Below are 20508 nucleotides of genomic sequence, written 5' to 3'. Positions count from 1 at the left end.
TTTTAGAAATTGAGTGATACACGATTGAGTGATATACAAAAAGAAGGGGGAAAAAAGAATGGATTCGAGGAGTTTATGTGGATGTAATACAAAAAGGAACAAATCCTTCTCTCCCTTAGGAATGAATGCTTAAGTACATAGAAAAACCAAATAAAATAAAAAAAATTAACAAAAAAATATTTTATAATGTCTACATGTGAATCTGAATGCATACTGAAGAGATACATTCAGGAACTGACTTCAGGACCCAAGAGAAGATTTCTGTTCATTTACTCCATATAGAGCTATAAGACCATCTAGTGGCAAGAGTCATGAAATAACATGTTATATTATTTGTTTTCCACAAGAGGTCGGCAGAGACACTCATATGACCCAAATGTGAGATATTATGAGCTGATTTAAGCTGGTTATAACCTGAGAGTTATTTTGAATCAAAGTTGAAAGAATGTCCTTAAATTATATTATTTATTGATACAAATCTAGAACTTGAAAAAAAGTAAACAAAATAAAAAAATCTCAAAAAAAATATTTGCATTAAAAAATGTATATAAAATATTATAAAACTGAAATGATCTAAGTTTTCTGGACAAAAAAAGGGTATAATTTTAAGGCTTTGTGTGATTTTTTTTTAAGGATGCAAGTTGCATGGAGTGTCTATAATATATACACACCATGTAAACAATTTTGTTTCATTTCATTTTTGAATAAAAATCAACTTCACAAATGGAGCATAAAAAAAATACAATTTATTATAAAAAAGTGTTTATTAAATGATAAGTTACGAACAAACTCTAGAAAAATGGACAGCTCATACATTTCCAATAAACTGAGGAAATATTTATTTACAGTCAAGTTTGAGTTTGTGAGAACTGTACAGTGTGCAAACAACAGGGAGACTCATATGCCAGGAAAAAAAGCCAAGGTCAACCGGATTAAACCACAGGACATGCTGTCGGGTTTCAGAGCGACGTCAACGAAGTCAACTTCAGTGGACGAATTCTCTTCATGTATAGTGCTCCCCAGCCTCCAACATCCATAAATACAAAGAAAGGGGGACCCACCGCCAGATCCAATGTGCCGCTTCATCTCCCGTGCAATCATAAAAAATTAACAATTGACAAAAATAATCTAACAATCATGTCTCTGATGTTTTGAATGGCCCACTTAGACCTCCTTCACTTTACCATTGTGGGCAAATCCGTTAGTGTAGTGCACATTGCCGTTTTCTAAGTGTTTGCCATTGGCCACTACCACAGGCTCAATCACAGTGGTAATGCCATTCTGTGTGGGTTTGTCCTCAATAGAAACAGGTAGTCGCTTGCCCTTTACGTAGGCCTGGATCCAGAAGTTTGAGAAGAGGATGAAGAAAAACATGCCGTAGATCAAGATGAGATGAATGAAGAGGGGAACTTGGAATTCACACTTTTCCATGAAGTAATACTGAGAGATATGGACAGTCACCAGTACAAATTGAATCTGTGGAAAATACATGGAAAGAAATTGAATTATAGCTCCATCATTTTAAAGTGCCCCTATTATGCTTTTTGGGATATTATCTTTAACATAGCTGTTTGTGAATGTAAACGGTCTGCAGAGTTTCAAAGATCAGTGTGCACGATAAATGGAGTGGAGTTACTGTCTTCCGTATTGATGGAAAGGAATGGAATGTAAATAGAATGTAATGACAATTGTAAGAAAAGTATAAATGATCATTTTTACTTCAATCTCAATGTATGCGTGCCATTTTGGTTACACATTGATGCAAATGCATTTCACATTAAATCACATAAGATTAAGAGTTTAAATGAGTTTCTACTAACCAGTTGGATAGCTGTCATGTACTTTTTCCACCACAGATACTTCTGGAAGCGCGGGCCAGCAGCAGCTAGACCGTAGTAGGTGTACATGATGACGTGGACACAAGCGTTCACCAAAGCATGGAAAGAACCCATTCCACCGACTGCCATTTTCACATGAAAATAAATGGAAGTAATTGAAATTAGACATCTTTACACCAGTTAATACACCCTAACCTTATCCCCTTGTTTATACTTTGCCCACATGCAGGAAAAAAAGAAGTCTTTTATAGGAACAAAAAATGCCACCTAATTTCACAGGCTTCGGAAATTAAATCTTATTTGGGTCGCAACTTCATGGCCAAAGGCACAATCTGGTTCTTGAAGCAAAACCAGTTAATAACTACTGATCTATTAAACCACCCAACAAGCAATTTTGCATTTAAAAGACGTCTAATAGCCGTCCAAACACAGCCCTGACGTCTAGGGTGAAACAAGGCAAAATTTGAGTTGTCAGTGAAAATTTAACAGACGTCTAACCATAGCCCAAGTATAGACGCACAGACTACGCATAAAACACGTTCAAGACATGAAACCAAACACCTTGTAATCACGGTTGACTTTGCTTACATGATGGAATATCATACATCCTGCATGTTATTTTGGCAAAAACGACATGAAACCAAGTTCAAGGTTACTATATCGGGTCTATAGTTAACCTAGATAGTGAAAAGATGGCTATTGCTTGCTGGTCAGTGACTACAGTGTTGATAGACTCACCAGGAGTAAGAGTGATGCCCCACCACCAGGTCCAGGGCAAGATGGAATGATGGAAGATATGGAGGAACGTCACCTGACTGTGCTTCTTTCTCAACACAAAAAACACCTGGATCACAGACACAGTTCTCGTTAACTCTTGGAAGCTACTGTATATTGTGCCAGATGCCTTTGCATCTCCTATTCCAAAAACAGCATTAAAACACAAATTTAAGGCATGAAGACAAATTATTCTTACCGTATCTAGAAGTTCAACATATTTGGAGAAATAGAATAACCAAGCTCCTCGAACCATCTGGGGATATAAGGAGAAACACAATTAGCAATACGCATTACCATTCAAAGGTTTCGAGTTTGTAAAATATTTCAAATATTTTTAAATGTTCACCAAGTCTGCATTTATTTGATCAAAAACACCATAACTAGTAATATTGCAAAATATTATTACCATTTAAATTACTGTTTTCTATTTGATCATATTGGGATGTTAAAGCTGAATTTTCAGCATCATTACTCCAGTCTTCAGTGTCACATGATCCTTCAGAAATCATTCTTATATGCTGATTTGATGCTCAAGAAACAATATTCCTTATTACAGTTGAAAACAGTTGTGCTGCTTACTATTTTTGTGGAAAATGTGAGGCTTTTTATTTAGGATTCTTTGATGAAGAGAAAGTTTAAGAACAAGCAGTTATTGGAAATAGAATTTTTGATCAATTGAATGCATTCCGTCTGAACAAAAGTATTAATTCCTTTCAATAACATAAGAACATGTTTGAATGAAACAAACTTACTCTGAGAGCTTGAGGACTGTTGGAGGTGTCACAGAGGTCACATCTCCATGTGTACGTTGTTCCCCAGCCAGACATCAAGAACTGTAAGCGTCAGGCAGATCGAAAAAATTATGGTTTGTTCATCTTTTCCCTTCAATCATAATTTACTCACCCTCATGTCGTTCCAAACATCTGATTTACTTTCTTCTGTGGAACACAAGACGTTTATAAGAATGCTCACGCTGCTCTTTTTCATATAATGAAAGTGAATGATGCCCATAGATAAAATGGTATTTTAAAGTATCATAAAAATGCACCATAATGTTGTCAAGTCTGCTTTTATGATACTTTTATGGTGTCCATTTGTCATTTTTGGAGCTTGTCAGCTATGGTCACCATTCACTTTCATTATATGAAAAAGAGTAACTTGAAGATTCTGCTAAACACGTCCTTTTGTGATCTACAGAAGAAATGCTATTGTACGGTGAGCAAATTTTCACTTTTGAATCGACAATATCTTTCTCTAGACATCAGTTCAGGTACATGAATAAGTTTAGTTACTCTCCCAAACACGAAAAAATGAAAAGGTTTCCTACCTCATAAACAATGTAGGAGTTGAAGGCCACCATAGAGAAGTTATAGACAATCATAGTTGTTTTGAGGCTGAAAGGTTTGCGATTGGCCATGTATCGTGGTCCCACATATAAAACGAAGAAGACGTATCCCAGCAAGATGACCGTCATCTGAATGGGACTCTGCATCAGCGGATAATCACGCACTCTGGCATCTGAGAAAATTACACATCAACCGATCAGCCACATGAAACAAGCATGTGTTACATCTTTCTAAAGTAGATTCTACTAGTGGCCAAAACTGTAGTGCTGTTTGCAACAAATTTGAAAGCTTTAATAGTTTTTAATAGCATAACACATAAGCCAGTGATATTGGTGGTTTTTGCTCATCTAAAAAGCACAATGCAATGAGCTCTTACCAGTTCTTTTCAGAAGATAGTCGTAGAAACTCAAGACGCTCGAAAACACCTCTTCAAACATCTTGTCTTTATTTCTTCAGACAACCAATAAACTGGAGGACATAAGTAAATGTGTTAAAACTAGGCAAGCAAACAATGACAATCCAGCTAGTAAAAGGCTGGTCAGACGAATATGCCATTATCAGGAGGACAGTGGAGTCAGAGTCAACAATGGCAGCCCAGCAAAAGCAAACAAGAAACAGCTGGCCATGTGAACAGGATGCAAAGCCCAACCTGAGTGGTTCATGACATTACCAAAGCCAAACTATTATTATTACCAGCTATACTATTGAGTGTACTACAATATGTGCAGTTGGCTGAGATTGTTTTTTTTTTTTTGTAAATTTCAAATTTTAACCCAAAATCTTGATTTGAATGTATAAGTGAAATTGGTCCTCTGACTGATCAGTGGTCAACATTTTGCCTTCACTAGTTTATTCAAAATGGTCATCCTGTCATGTTTTTTTTATTTTTTAAATTAATAAAATAATAATACATAACAATAGGTACACTTTTTTATTGTACAAATATAAGAGGCCACACATACAACATGTAGTACTATGTCCAAATATGGTACTTCCTGCAAATATTCCACAAAGTCTATATGAAGTTCTGCGTGCATAATTGCATAAGAATTTGAAAAATGTCATTTAAAATAGTTTAGTAGCACATCAACTTTCCAAAAGTATTTCACATCTGTTGCCCATGCAAAAAATGTTGGGAAACAACATAAAGCCACCACCTTTTTAGCTCTGTATGTCAATGTTGAGTAACACAGAGAAGATTGAATGAACAGACTATTTAGTGTGTTTCTACTGCTCAAAACCCACATGGGATCCGACCAGACAAACCGAACAGGACTACTAAGACTTAGGCCTGGTTTCGCAGGCAGGGCTTAGATAAAGCAAGGATTAGGCCTTAGTTCAATTATGACATTTAAGTAGCTTTTATAAACGTGCCCTAAAAACAAAAGTTCAAGTTGCTTTCAGTTAAAACAGCTCAAACATGCATTTTAGTCTGGGACTAGCTTAAGCCTTGTCTGTGAAACAATAGGATAGGATGACAAATCACACTAAACAGACCCTTCACTGCTCATCTGCCTACACATCTAATGCATCACCACCTGTTTCATCAGAAGAGAACAGAACCATCATAGGAACACAAGAGGAGGGAGACACACAATTGTTGTAATCAAAAAATCTATTAAAACTTTTACTGTCCTTTCGCTCTTAGAATCAACGAAGCTGATGTCATCTGTACAACCTGAACTCCAATGAATAGTGCAAAGCCAGTCAAACTGGTGAGGTGGAGAAACAGATATCTATCCTGTCAGAATCAGATTAACTCACTAGACAGAAACTGCTAATGACAACATCACGAAAATGAGTCACAAACAGTCAATACTACACAGAAAACACAATCATAAACAAAAGGCACACACACAAAAACTAAATCCTGAGAGATGCAAAGATGGTCTAAGCTGACCAGATCAAGTGTCTCATCACACTTCTCAGTCACCGAAATAAGGAGAAAATATACAAACTATCCCAAGAAACAATTTGATATGAGACAGTGAGGGATTCCCGTTCATAATACAGCCTACGAAAAATACAAAAGTATGTTTTAAGCTTACCTGTTGTCTTTCTGTTGATACAGTCAACCCAGCCAAAAATAAATAAATAAATAAATAAATAAATATATATAAAAAAAAAGAATACTGCCCCACAGGGGCAAATAAATGGATGACAGACCCAAGTAAACAGTCTCTGAACCTTCAGTGGCCCTCAATCACAGCCGTTTTCCCCAGTGATAGAATAAGTGACAGGCCCGTGGGAGTTTTGCCAAGGCAGAGACAGGCCACGCTCAGAGGAGTCACTCCCAGTGCCTAATATAAACCTGAGCAGCAGCTCATTCAAAAGAGACAACACCCGCCTGGTTTCGGGACTGTAGCCTGCATTCAACTGACAGGAACCGCCCTCTGAAACCCACCTCAAAACTCAACGATTGGCTCTCTCTAGAGAGAAACTGGTCAGTGATTGGCTCTAATACTGGTTAGGTTTTTATTATGCAGTGGAAGTAGGCGAGAATTGAGCAGAGACTGCTCAACAATGAAAAGTCTTTTGTTTCCCCTGGGTCACAAATATGGGCCTATATCCAAAGCCAGAGAGAAATGGAAATATATAGGCAACATATGAAAAAAAATTATATACCAAATATATGTATAGTATACTAAATAAATGACAGGTATACTAAATAAATAAAATAAATCATAATGTGTGTAGAATAAGTGTACAGATTAGTGTTATTTCGTATTATTTATATATTGTAGTTTTTATAAATATTTATTATATTTAAATATTTGTATATTTTTAGTTTCAGTTTTAGTCATTTTTATTTCAAATTTAGTTTTAGTAAATTTAGTACTTCAACTAATTTTGCAGTTTTGTAAGTTTTTCATCTAATTTTTACATTTTATATTATTCCAGCTTTATTTCTATTAACATAAAATATATTTTAATAGCTTTAGTTTTAGTTAACAATAACAACACTGAAGCAGATTTTTTTTTTTTTTTTTTTTTTTTGCCACATAATATCATGTGGAAAAGTTACATTGTAGCGACCCTTTTCTAAGAAAACCAAGATATTTAGTGTAATTGACTCAGTTTAATTTCACGTGTTAAGGTGTTATGCTAATGGCTAATCTGGGCCTCTATTTCAATCTCTAGCTAGATGTGTTGTACCATAAGGTTTTAAATCATAACCGCAACAATGACAAACACATCAGATACATGTCTATATGTCTATGAGTCAGTGAACCCTCCAGCTCCGAGACACCATAGTCCATGTGGCACTTGTTCTACACAGGGACACTACCAGTCAGTTTCAATGGATTCCCGTAGCACTGGTCTGACCCGTTCCTCAGACGTTGAGGACAGGGTGTGGGATCCTCAAACTGACACATTCTTGTAGCAGTCCGGGAGGAGGTGAAGAATGACAAAAATCCTGACATGAGTGGGGAGTCTCTGCGCTCGAGCCATTTTCTCTGACACAAAAAGCAGTTTGATAACAGACTGTCATGCCACAACCGCTAAAAAAATTACATTTAATCAATCGCATTTCACGTCTACATACATACACATTCTAACCTGGGTAATCTTATCATTCATCATTTATGACTAAAATATCCCTTTCAACAGTGAAAGCAAAGCTCTGATATTGTTATGACCAGTTGTTTGAACAACCAATCAAATCAGCCAATCAAGAGATAAGTAAAGACAATCACAGATAAGCATCCAATTATAAACCTTCACACATATCTGGGAAATAATGTACAGAGTCCTGTCCAGAACTCCATTCCTCTCTTTTATATCAAAACATACACTTAGAAAAAAAGGTTCAATGGGGTTCTATATAGAACCTTAGGGTTCTTGACTCCATTTTAAAGAGCCCTTTAAACCAATAAGGAGAAATGTCTTAAATGACTGAATAATATGTTCATATTGAGCCAGCCAAGCTCAAAATGCGCAAGTATTGTACTTGCGAGAACATTCGACCACTGTTGCTACCAGGTGACGCCACAGAAAAGCAGATAGCAGCCAGTTTGATTCAGCCATATTAAAAACCACAGAACTTGAAGGGGCGGATTTCTGACAGGGGTGGCATCCCCTGATAATCTTATATTTTATGATATTACTTAACCGAGATTGGTGTTCTATACCTATTTATGTAATCCAACATACAACACTACATAATTCAAGTAATATATGCAGCACTGCCATTTAAAAGCTTGGGGTCGGTAAGAATTTTTGAATGTTTTGCTGCTCATCAAGGTTGCAATTATATGATAAAAAAAAAAAAAAAAATAGTAAAAGAGTAATACTGTGGAATATTATTACAATTTAAAATAACCATTTCTATTATAATATATTTTAAATAGGGCTGTCAAACGATTAATCGCGATTAATCGCATCCAAAATAAAAGTTTGTTTACATAATATATGTGTGTGTATGGAGTATAATTATTTTCTATAAATACACACACATGCATATATATTTAAGAAAAATGTGTTATTTAAAATATTTATATATAATATAAATTATATATAATATAAATATATATACACAGTATATACATGCAAATATTTCTTAAATATATACATGCATGTGTGTGTATTTATATATAGAAAATAATTATACACCGTACACACACATATATTATGTAAAAACAAACTTTTATTTTGGATGCGATTAATCGCGATTAATCATTTGACAGCCCTAATTTTAAAATGTAATTTATTCCTGTGATGGCAAAGCTGAATTTTCAGCATCAAGTCTTTTCACATGATCCTTCAGAAATCAATCTAATTTGCTGATTTGATGCTCAATAAACTTTTTGATTTATATGCCTACCGAGAAGTCGAGGTGTGATTTTCTTTGTGTGACGATTATAAGTCACACTCCCAGGAATTCGTGTTACATTCCAGATGGCTATCATCACCTTATTCTTAACACCTCACACCTGAGGATCATATGTATACATTCCCTTCACTGTACTTTCACCAAACACTTGACTGACCGAGATAAACGTGTCTTTTTGGCATGGTGACCTCTGACCTATTTTTCCCCATCGTTTCCATTTCCAGTACTATTTATGCTTCAACTGCAGACACTAAAGCAACTTCTATGAACCAGGACATCTCATTGGACATTTGATCAATTGTGTCATCAGCCACAGCAGTGCTGGTTTTAGCTTTGACACAGGTAGACACCAAGGGGCGGTTTCCCGGACAGGGTTTAAATTAAGCCAGGAGTAGGCCTTAATCAAGAATAGTTAATCGTGTCTTAAAAAATGGCTTTCTGTAACACAGATTAAGTACGGATTAGTTACACCTGGACTATGGAGTCCTGAACTAAAATAAACCAGATTAATTTAAAACCAACTGTGCTGATCTGAATTAGCATGATAGAGGTTGCCTGTAAAACATGGAATGAATCAAGAAAAGCTTAAAATTGCATGGAACTGAGAAGCAAATCCAAGGAAACAATGGAATCAGAAAAAGACCGCAATCAAAAAAAATGTACTAAACAAGAGAAAATTATTTTAAGCAAGCTAAATAAACTGCACACACCAGCTATGGAATAAAAGAAAAGAAATGCTGGAAGTCTGTTTGTAATATATACAAACTACCGTTCAAAAGTTTGGGGTCAGTAAGATTGTTAATGTTTTTAAAAGAAGTCTCTTCTGCTCACCAAGGCTGCATTTATTTGATAAAAAACAATAAAAAAAGTAATATTGTGAAATATTATGACAATTTAAAATGACTGTTTTCTATTTTAATATATATTAAACTGTAATTTATTCCTGTGATCAAAGCTGAATTTTCAGCATCATTACTCCAGTCTTCAGTGTCACATGATCCTTCAGAAATCATTCTAATATGATTTGATGATCAAGAAACATTCATTATTATTATCAATGTTGAAAACAGTTGTGTACAAATTTTCAAAACTATAAAAAAAAATGAATAGAAAGTTCAAAAGAACAGCATTTATTTAAAATAGAATATTTTCTAACATTATAAATGTCTTTACTGTAACTTTTGATCAGTTTAACTCATCCTTGATGAATAAAAGTATTGATTTATTTTTATTTCTTTCCCCCAAAAATAAAATTTTAATTCTTACTGACCCCAAACTTTTGAACGGTAGTGTTTAATGTTACAGAAGCTTTAGATTTCAGATAAATGCTGTTCTTTTGAACTTTCTATTCATCAAAGAATTTTGAAAAAAAATTGTACACAACTGTTTTCAACATTGATAATAATAATGAATGTTTCTTGAGCATCAAATCATCATATTAGAATGATTTGTGAAGGATCATGTGACACTGAATACTGGAGTAATGATGCTGTAAATTCAGCTTTGATCACAGGAATAAATTACACTTTACTGTATATTCACATAGAAAATAGCTGTTTTAAATTGGAATAATATTTCACAATATTACTTTATTACTTCTTTTTTTTTTTAATCAAATAAATGCAGCCTTGGTGAGCAGAAGATACTTCTTTTAAAAACATTAAAATTCTTACTGACCCCAAACTTTTGAACGGCAGTATATATATATATATATATATATATATATATGAAGAGTTCAGATGCAAAAGTCTCTAAGTGCCATCTGAAATTTTCTTCTAGAATGATCATTTTTATCAAGCTTGTATATTTAATTTCAGTAATTTCACTTAAATGACATTTAATAGGTAATTTTCATTGCCATTTAGGTGAAATTACTGAACTTAAATATACGAGCTTGATAAAAATGATCATTCTAGAAGAAGATTTCAGATGGCACTTAGAGGCTTTTGCATCTGAACTCTTCATATTTGACATTTGATCAACTGTGTCATCAGCCACAGCAGTGCTGGTTTTAGCTTTGACTCAGGTAGACACCAAATGTTTAATAACGCATAATTATGCAGTTAGATGTATTGATAAATGACTACAATCATATAGATACTCAGAATAGGTAAATATTTAGAAGTTCTCTTTCGTTTAGCCAATCATGCGTGTTAGAAGAACTGTCCTCAACACACCTAAACCAAGAAAATAATGGACATCACCACAATAAACCACAGCTAAACTCAAATTGTAAGTCAAACTGAACAAGGAACCTAATACACTAATGACCTGGGAGAGTCTGAGAGCACAATTGGTCATACATGATTCAATTTAAAGAATCAGCCGTCTCTCATTTCTCTCATTACTCTACTGAATAAACCTTTGCTTCTCGTTCCAGCCCTTGTGACTGAAAAGTGAATTAATGTAATTTCGAATTACATTAAATGGGTGTGTTTTCAGGAATCAAACCGATGACTAGACCTGAATGGAAGCTATCCATAAGAACTGCTATGATGCTGGCGAGAGACTTTCAGAAACAGGAGCGTGCTGATCTGCATTCATGTGCTAATACAGACACATCAGCAGATTCTGAATAGAAATGATGAGGGATTCCATTCAGTATCCTTCGGTATCAGTCTCACACTGGCTCAAAATAAGACATCCATAATTGTATAGAGGGAATAACCACTATTAAAAGTAGTGAAACTGGACTGTTTCTTTCAAGTTTTCTCTTTCGGGCAAATTTAAGGAGCTCATAAACCACTAAAAGTAAAAGTTGGATTGTAAATAATAGGGCATGATATCACACATTAGATTTATCTTTAAATATTTGTTAAAAATTGAGAACTAAGACTCCTTCTATACACTAAGATTTTAATTATTTTATCTATTTAAATTTGTATTTATTTGTGTATTTGACACATTACGTTTCAATGGACTTTTTTTCTATCAACAAAGATTTTAGAGTTTTTGGGGGGGGGGGGGGGTAATATAAATATACACTATAATTCAAAAGTTTGGGGTTAGGTTTAGGGTTATGTTTTTGATGCACATCATCATTTTTATTAAGCTTATTAAGGCTGCATTTATTTAATCAAAAATATTTTATTTTATTACCTTCAGAATTTATTTTAATAGGCTTATTTTTGTGGAAACCATGATAATTTTTTTCAGGATACTTTGATGAATAGTAAGACAACATGAAATAGAAATGAACAACATTTATTTGAAATAGAAATCCCCTGTAATATTATAAATGTCTTTACTGTCCCTTTTGATCAATTGAATGTGTCCTTGCTGAATAAAAGTATTAATTTCTTTAAAAACGTAACAGTAGTGTATATGTAAGTTATGTAAATGGTCATGGTTTCTTTTTCTAAATCATCTTTTTTATTCCATGCAGTCTCTTAAAATCATAAAGCTGCAATCATGCTGTTTAAATTAGATTTAAAATAAAGAATAGCAGGTCAAAGTTATACATATGTTTATGCATTTTTTGTTTAATCTAATTATTTAGGTATTTCTATGGAATTTTAATTTATGCCAAATGAATTGATGCCATCTAAAGGACGCTTGTGCAATTCACAGATTCTATTGCACAACCTCGATTTTGCAACACCTCACTTGATCTGAAATCTTGTAAATCACTGGGTGAACAACAGAAATTGGAGTAACCATGTCAACAAAAACACAGCCACCATTAAAAACATCACCAACTGAAACTTCAGTAATACAACACCATGAATGAATAATGAACTTGGTCAGAAGAGCAAAGAGGATGTCTGACGACTTCAACCACAGAGAACAGAGAGATCCACACCTCACTCACTAATTTATGCAACGTCATCAGCCACCCAAAGCGATTATGTCACCTACTTGATCACGGATGCTACTCAGGCTGGATGGTATGCAATAGGACACACGGAATGCCTTCTGTCTTCACAGAATGTCTTCTAAAAATATCCACCACTTAAAGCATCGCTAAAGTCAGCATGAAACGGAAGTTGTTTTCCCTATTGTGACATATTTCCGAGCATGGAAGCTTGTTTACGTCACAGAATAAATCATTAAAAAAGGCAATTGCGAGTTTACATCTCTCAATTCTGACTTTTTTCAGAATTGTGTGGTATGAGCACAATTGCAAGTTATAAATTCAGAATTGGGAGATGTAAACTCGCAATTCTGAGAAAAAAAGTCAGAATTACGTTATATTTCCTCGCAATTGTGAGTTATAAAGTCAGAATTGTGAGACATAAACTCGCAATTCTGACAATTTTTAAGCTAATATCTCACGATTTTGACGTATTTGTTCAGAATTGTGAGATATTAGCTTAAAAATTGTCAGAATTGCGAGTATAAACTCAGTATAAATATAAACTCAGAATAAAGTCAGAATAGCGAGAAAAGAAAGTCAGAAATTACAGTTTATATCTCCCAATACTGACTGTAACTTGCAATTGAGCTTATATCACGCAACTCTGAAAACAAAAGTCAGAATTGAGAGATAAAAAGTCGCAATTACCTTGTAACTGAATAAATGTTTTATTCAGTGGCAGAAACAAGCTTCCATAATCTGAGTGAAACAGCTTCTCGAAAAAAATCAAATAAATGTAGGGCAAAACCTGATTTTGTCCATCAGGAATTGATTGGATGGTTATGGTTTGCAATTAGTTGATCTCATGTGAGTGACAGGTTGTCCTGCCCTCATGCCAGTAAACACATCATCAGAGAAGAGTTATTTGATTAATAAACGTGTATTCAAAAAAATGATGTGCACAGATAAATCATTTATAAGAACAAAATGGTGACTTTAAAGCATTGAAGTTAAACTTGCTTATCCTTTCTTATGAATCTGAAAGGCAGTGGTACTGTTACCAGAACCAAAACATTTATTTTGCAGTCCAGTTGTTACCCATTCAAATCACTTAATATTAGAGAAGGTTGAAAGGTTGGTAGCTTACAGAGAATAATATGCCTTAACCGGTTTAAAAGTTTGGACCTTTTCAAATAAAGATGCATGTGTTGACAAATATTGAGTAAATACTTGTTGGAGCATATTGACTAAAATACTAGTTGACAGACCATCTTGGAGCTGCAACAGACCAGCATCTTTAAGTGGTCAAGTTTAGGACATGGGATGCTACTTAGACCAGCTAGAACGTTCTAGAACACAAAGGCCAGCTTAAGCTGGATTTTCCAGAAGGGAGAACATTAATCATAGCCTACATGTGTGAGTTTCGACGGCAAATTTATTTTCACCACTGGAAAAGACATAGCCTACTAACAATTGCTGAATCTGAGAAACCCTGAAGTCTGAAAAGCAACTGAACACTCAATGAACTTTAAAGATGCAGCTCTTCAAGTCCGTAACAAAGCACAATTTTACACCTCCATCACCTAAAACTCAATCCAAATCCATCAGCAATGCCACACTCAAAAATCCACTCAATAAACTACATGTTACAAGTGTCACATGGTAATGTTAATTAGCCTTTTATCTGTGATTTTAGTAAGAAGTGAATAGTAAGAAGACTATTCTAAATTCAGAGAGAGGAAAATAACACGAATTTTCTTGAATTTTAAATTAATTCATAGACTGAAAAACATTTTGTGGAAAGTGCATCGTGGGTTACACGTTCATGCACAGGTCACCACAGTTCACCGAGTTACATGGGAGAATATTTAACCAATTTGTGATATACTACATTGCTGTTACAGTATTGTAAAAGCCACAAATGTCACCTTACAGAATAAATTACGAAAAAGTTTACATGTAGAAAAGATACACGAAATTCCCACCTGATCAATCATGCGTCATGACGCAGGAAGCGGTCTGGGTGTCCGGAAGGTCTGGATTGTTTTTGTATCCATTATTTTCTGAGACATTTATTTTAATTTATTATGTCAATAAGTTTGTATCAGGACACCTTTAAAGAGTTGTTTCTGATGAGAGCCATTCAACATGATTTATACGGATAAGCGTTATTAAAATCAATGTACATGACTTTGATGAGCTAAATTATCTCTGCGTAACTGCTGCTACTCCCGTATTGTGTTGTTAGTGACACCCAGTAGGCGTCGCTGTACTACAGGGACATTTACAAGTGAAACTTTCCACAGTCTACACAACATAGTGCCTTAAAAAGTATTATTAAATTATAAGTAGTTAAAATCTATACAATTAAAAGCCTAAATAGGATAATATAAACACAGTTATGTATGAATTTTGAGCATCAGTACTTTTTATTGTTCAGTGTCTCATGATCCTTCAGAAATCATTCCAATATTTTGATTTGATAAGAAACATTTCTTATTATCATCAATGTTGAAAACAGTTGTGCTGCTTAATATTTTTTATGGAAACCGTGATACCTTTTTTTCAGTATTCTTTGATGAATAGAATTAATGTTCAATAGAACAGCATTCATTTGAAATAGAAACCCTTTGAAACATTTTAAATGTCTTTACTGTCACTTTTGTTCAATTTAATGTGTCCTTGTTGAATAGAAGTGTTACTGATCCCAAACTTTTGAATGGTAGTGCAGTTATAGTTAGTGTTAAAATGCTAAAACATGTGATAACCAGTTTGGGGGGCAGTTACTTCTAAAAGTAATGCCTTACAATGTTGTTTTACTTCCTAAAAAAGTAACAAATTGCATTATATTAGTTACTTTGTATGGAAAGGGAAGGGGTAAGGTTTTTTTTTTTTTTTTTTTTGTTTGTTTTTTTGCGCTACTTTTTCTAACCTGGGCTGGGCTTGCTTGTTTGTTTTTTAATGAAAAAAAAAGTTATATTTTTGGCAAATCTAAAGATCCTTCCACACCAAAAGTGCAAATGTAAAAGGAAATGCAAAATACACATCTGTACAGTAGAGGGCGCAGCTCAAACAAACCTTTCAGCTGTGCTGCTGTTCTGAATTGCAGAAGAATAGGACACAGGAAAAGAAAGAAAATAAACAAATGTAATGTTTATCTAAAGTTTAGTTTTATGATTGGATCATTGAAGGTCAGTAGCAAAGATTTGGTTTATAAAGTGAGATTAAATTTGTGTACGGTAATTTAGCATAATTATTGCAGGTGTGTGTAATATTCTGAGTTTGCATTTCACTATTTTTATTCATTTTGATTAATACTGAATCTGTTTTTGTGCAAGTAAGATGAGTAAATGCTCACATTTAGTCTATAATTATGATAACCACATCATATTCACACAGCGCACACAACTCCTCTGCACTTACTCCTGATTTCTGCAGACAGGAGACCTGTCAGTCAATACAAATTCCAATTATTTGAAAAGTAACTCAGATATTTTGTAGTAAATTTATAAGTAATGTGTTACTTTAATAGTTACTTCTGATTACATAGCTTGCATTACTTGTAATGCGTTACCCCCAAAACTGGTGATAACCTACCCTGGCCTGACATGAAAAATATCCTTGTCCTTTGAACAAATCAGCCTTTCAGTTAATTACTACTTTTATCATATAGTTGGCCATTACCTCTACTTATTGTGGTTTGTTAATTTGCGGTATAACTTGGGTTTTTTTAACCATAACAATAAATGCAAGTACCAACTGTCAATGATTCAGACTTAGGGCCTTATTTTGTTAATGACGCTGACTATTCAGATCTGTTCTATCTCTCAAAATGTTTGTTGCTAGGCTTCACACAATCTCATTGTCTCTTGCAGTTTCTGCCTCCCAGAGAAACAGCCTTGCAGACCTGTGATATGGATACAGAGCCGGTAGCTCACCTCTCTGGTAATTGAGTTCACAGCTGGTGGCTTTGCCTCAGTGGACTTCTCACCCAAGAGGGAACAAAGGCCATCCTCTTCCTCGGCAGGTCAGAGTGGCTCATCAATAGCACAGACTTAAATAGATGTCACATTTACGTGCCTCAGGTCCAACGGGCTAATTATTGTCGGGGGCCGTAAGCTCTTCAGTGATGGCGGCCCACACTGTTCATTTAACCCACCTCATCCTCCTCAGTTAGCAGAGCATAGGAATTGTTTCTGCAGTGTTCATTCAACGCAGAGCATCATCATCTACACGCTCTCATTGAGAGCCTTCAATGCTCGTTTCTTCCATGACAGTAATATTGTTTACAGATGTGGGCCGTTAATGATTCTGCCTGGTATGAAATATTTCATGAATAAGATCATATTCAATTGGGAATGGCAATTAAAAAATGTTTGCTTTTAGTAATTACAAAATTGTTTGCAATTTGGAGAATTTGTCATCATAAGAAATCTCTTTGAGGCAGATAACTTCCTTGAAATGAGTCAGACTGAGGAACATGTTTCTGTGGAGGAGTCTTTGACTATTTGCGTCAAAACGCCCAGATATGTGATAGCGGACTCCTTCATGCAGGTCTGACTGACAAGAAGGATGATGTGAGGGGATTGCTGGAGTCGAGGATGAAGATGTTGGGGGTAGAGCAGAAGGGCACAACTCCACGTCTGAACAGAATGAAAACAAGACGGTTTACATGCAGGGTCAGGAAGCTAGAAGAAAAACTTGATTAAAGGTACACTATCAGACAAGGTTACAAAAGCTGTCACTAGGGCTGTACCCTTTCAAAAGGTACACCTTTGTACCAAAAGTGTACATATTAGTACCTAAATGTAAATATTAAAACCTTTTTAATGGGTTCCATCCTAGTGACAGCTTTTGTACCTTTTTTTCTGAGAGTACATACTACACATACCGCATTTTGATGGAATTGTTCATCACACTAATAGTGTTATAGTGCAGTATGGCTACAGTTTTATGTTAAAATTCCGTATACAAATATACATTTTGTTTGCCCAAAATTGCGCTTGGTATTTTATTTGTTCACAAATTTACACTTTGAACCGGTAAATGTAGGTGTACTGTTATATTCAGCTTTGCTTTACTCATTATTGACACACGTCGTGTGAAATAATGAAATGGTAATGTGTGCTGAATTGAATTACTGAATTATTTAACAATTATCTCTATCTGCAGCAATACTCCAAACTAAGACTACAATTTAGCAACAAAAAAATTATGATCACATAAACAAACCAAATCAGTTCATACTTGTAATTTATAGCAGCTTCATTTTACTTTTCACAATGAATAGATAACTTTCCACCTTTCATATCAGTATTAATATGGATATTTAATTACCAAGTATGCAATGTATATACTATACTATATTATACACTATATACACACTAAATACAATACCGGTAGCGAGTAGGATGCATTTGAATTTAAGAAAGTGCAATTCAAACAAACCACAATTCATTTAACTGTGAATTTGTTGTTTTGCTAGAAAAGTACATTTTAGTTTAGAAATGTAAAAAAAGTCAGGATTTAAAGGTTTTATTAGCCTTACAGACACAAAACATTTTCCATAAAAAAAAAAGATATATATATATATATATATATATATATATATATATATATATATATATATATATATATGTAAGGGATAATGTATAGAGAGGCGGTCGTTATAGCGAATAACAACCCCGACAGGCTGAACAGGACCCCGACGCGAAGCGGAGACCGCAATAACAGACCGCATTCTACATTGGAATTCAGCCAAGCCATGTAATAAATATATATATATATATATATATATATACAGTGAGGAAAATAAGTATTTGAACACCCTGCTATTTTGCAAGTTCTCCCACTTAGAAATCATGGAGGGGTCTGAAATTGTCATCGTAGGTGCATGTCCACTGTGAGAGACATAATTTAAAAAAAAAAAATCCAGAAATCACAATGTATGATTTTTTAACTATTTATTTGTATGATACAGCTGCAAATAAGTATTTGAACACCTGAGAAAATCAATGTTAATATTTGGTACAGTAGCCTTTGTTTGCAATTACAGAGGTCAAACGTTTCCTGTAGTTTTTCACCAGGTTTGCACACACTGCAGGAGGGATTTTGGCACACTCCTCCACACAGATCTTCTCTAGATCAGTCAGGTCTCTGGGCTGTCGCTGAGAAACACGGAGTTTGAGCTCCCTCCAAAGATTCTCTATTGGGTTTAGGTCTGGAGACTGGCTAGGCCACGCCAGAACCTTGATATGCTTCTTACAGAGCCACTCCTTGGTTATCCTGGCTGTGTGCTTCGGGTCATTGTCATGTTGGAAGACCCAGCCTCGACCCATCTTCAATGCTCTAACTGAGGGAAGGAGGTTGTTCCCCAAAATCTCGCAATAATGGCATCCTCTCCTTAATACAGTGCAGTCACCCTGTCCCAGAAAAACACCCCCAAAGCATGATGCTACCACCCCCATGCTTCACAGTAGGGATGGTGTTCTTGGGATGGTACTCATCATTCTTCTTCCTCCAAACACGTTTAGTGGAATTATGACCAAAAAGTTCTATTTTGGTCTCATCTGACCACATGACTTTCTCCCATGACTCCTCTGGATCATTCAAATGGTCATTGGCAAACTTAAGACGGGCCTTGACATGTGCTGGTTGAAGCAGGGGAACCTTCCGTGCCATGCATGATTTCAAACCATGACGTCTTAGTGTATTACCAACAGTAACCTTGGAAACGGTGGTCCCAGCTCTTTTCAGGTCATTGACCAGCTCCTCCCGTGTAGTTCTGGGCTGATTTCTCACCTTTCTTAGGATCATTGAGACCCCACGAGGTGAGATCTTGCATGGCGCCCCAGTCCGAGGGAGATTGACAGTCATGTTTAGCTTCTTCCATTTTCTAATGATTGCTCCAACAGTGGACCTTTTTTCACCAAGCTGCTTGGCAATTTCCCCGTAGCCCTTTCCAGCCTTGTGGAGGTGTACAATTTTGTCTCTAGTGTCTTTGGACAGCTCTTTGGTCTTGGCCATGTTAGTAGTTGGATTCGTACTGATTGTATGGGGTGGACAGATGTCTTTATGCAGCTAACGACCTCAAACAGGTGCATCTAATTTAGGATAATAAATGGAGTGGAGGTGGACATTTTAAAGGCAGACTAACAGGTCTTTGAGGGTCCGAATTCTAGCTGATAGACAGGTGTTCAAATACTTATTTGCAGCTGTATCATACAAATAAATAGTTAAAAAATCACATATTGTGATTTCTGGATTTTTTTTTTTTAGATTATGTCACTCACAGTGGACATGCACCCACGATGACAATTTCAGACCCCTCCATGATTTCCAAGTGGGAGAACTTGCAAAATAGCAGGGTGTTCAAATACTTATTTTCCTCACTGTATATATATATATATATATATATATATATATATATATATATATATATATATATATATATATATATATATATATATATGATTTATAAGTTGTTTTCAAACAAATGTCCTCCCATGGGGATTTCAGATATTGCCATCTTTCATTTTGTCCCTGTAACGTAGGGTTTACCATGACCACACACACACACACACACACACACACACACACACACACACACACACACACACACACACACACACTGAAATGCCCAGAGCAGCACAGAACAGAATCACTTTTCTTTATTCTGTCAATTTTATGCATTGACGTCTGCCATGATGTTTACAATGCTGCTGTAATATTTATTTTATTTTATTTTAAAAGATGTTTTTATCTGATTTGTTGAGCTATGGCTCTGATTTAATTTTGCTCTCAATGGTGTAACTGAATTAGCCTATTGTATTTGCACCTTCTCTAATGCTACTTGAGATGTTTATGTCTCGGGATGAATTACCACCTGTAGAACTGACAAAAAAAAGAGCACTATTG

The 20508-nt window shown here is 35.1% G+C and overlaps 1 protein-coding gene and 1 long non-coding RNA gene across 3 annotated transcripts; one reads left to right on the top strand and one right to left on the bottom strand.

Annotated features, from left to right (window-relative positions):
* Positions 1 to 730: 730 nt before the first annotated feature.
* On the bottom strand, positions 731 to 14831 carry elovl1a (ELOVL fatty acid elongase 1a). Of its 2 annotated transcripts, none has more exons than XM_079875732.1 (8): positions 14577 to 14831; positions 4338 to 4429; positions 3943 to 4133; positions 3368 to 3448; positions 2812 to 2868; positions 2577 to 2682; positions 1821 to 1960; positions 731 to 1476 (listed from the first exon to the last, which is right to left on the bottom strand). In XM_079875732.1, the coding sequence occupies exons 2-8, from the start codon at positions 4396 to 4398 to the stop codon at positions 1165 to 1167; spliced, it is 948 nt and encodes a 315-aa protein (XP_079731858.1). In that variant the 5' UTR covers positions 4399 to 4429; positions 14577 to 14831; the 3' UTR covers positions 731 to 1164. The 2 variants fall into 2 exon arrangements, with proteins under 2 accessions (XP_079731858.1, XP_079731859.1); XM_079875733.1 differs by lacking the exon at positions 14577 to 14831 and adding an exon at positions 6010 to 6334.
* LOC307161170 lies at positions 14596 to 17296 on the top strand. Its single transcript, XR_013821696.1, has 3 exons — positions 14596 to 14625; positions 16467 to 16618; positions 17146 to 17296. It is a non-coding gene; the product is annotated as an uncharacterized lncRNA (long non-coding RNA).
* The last annotated feature ends 3212 nt before the right edge of the window (positions 17297 to 20508 follow it).

This window comes from Squalius cephalus, assembly GCF_949319135.1.
Source record: "Squalius cephalus genome assembly, chromosome: 7".
NCBI lineage: Eukaryota > Metazoa > Chordata > Actinopteri > Cypriniformes > Leuciscidae > Squalius > Squalius cephalus.
This window is presented reverse-complemented; position numbering and strand designations above follow the sequence as displayed.

Bases quoted from the DNA above. Each gene is read 5' to 3' on its own strand.
- elovl1a (XM_079875732.1), bottom strand. From the start codon at position 4,398: ATGTTTGAAGAGGTGTTTTCGAGCGTCTTGAGTTTCTACGACTATCTT. The intron at 2,683-2,811 runs GTAAGAATAATT...TCTGTGATCCAG, and splicing joins ATGTTGAACTTCTAGATACG to GTGTTTTTTGTGTTGAGAAA. The intron at 1,477-1,820 runs GTTAGTAGAAAC...TATTTTCCACAG, and splicing joins ACATGACAGCTATCCAACTG to ATTCAATTTGTACTGGTGAC.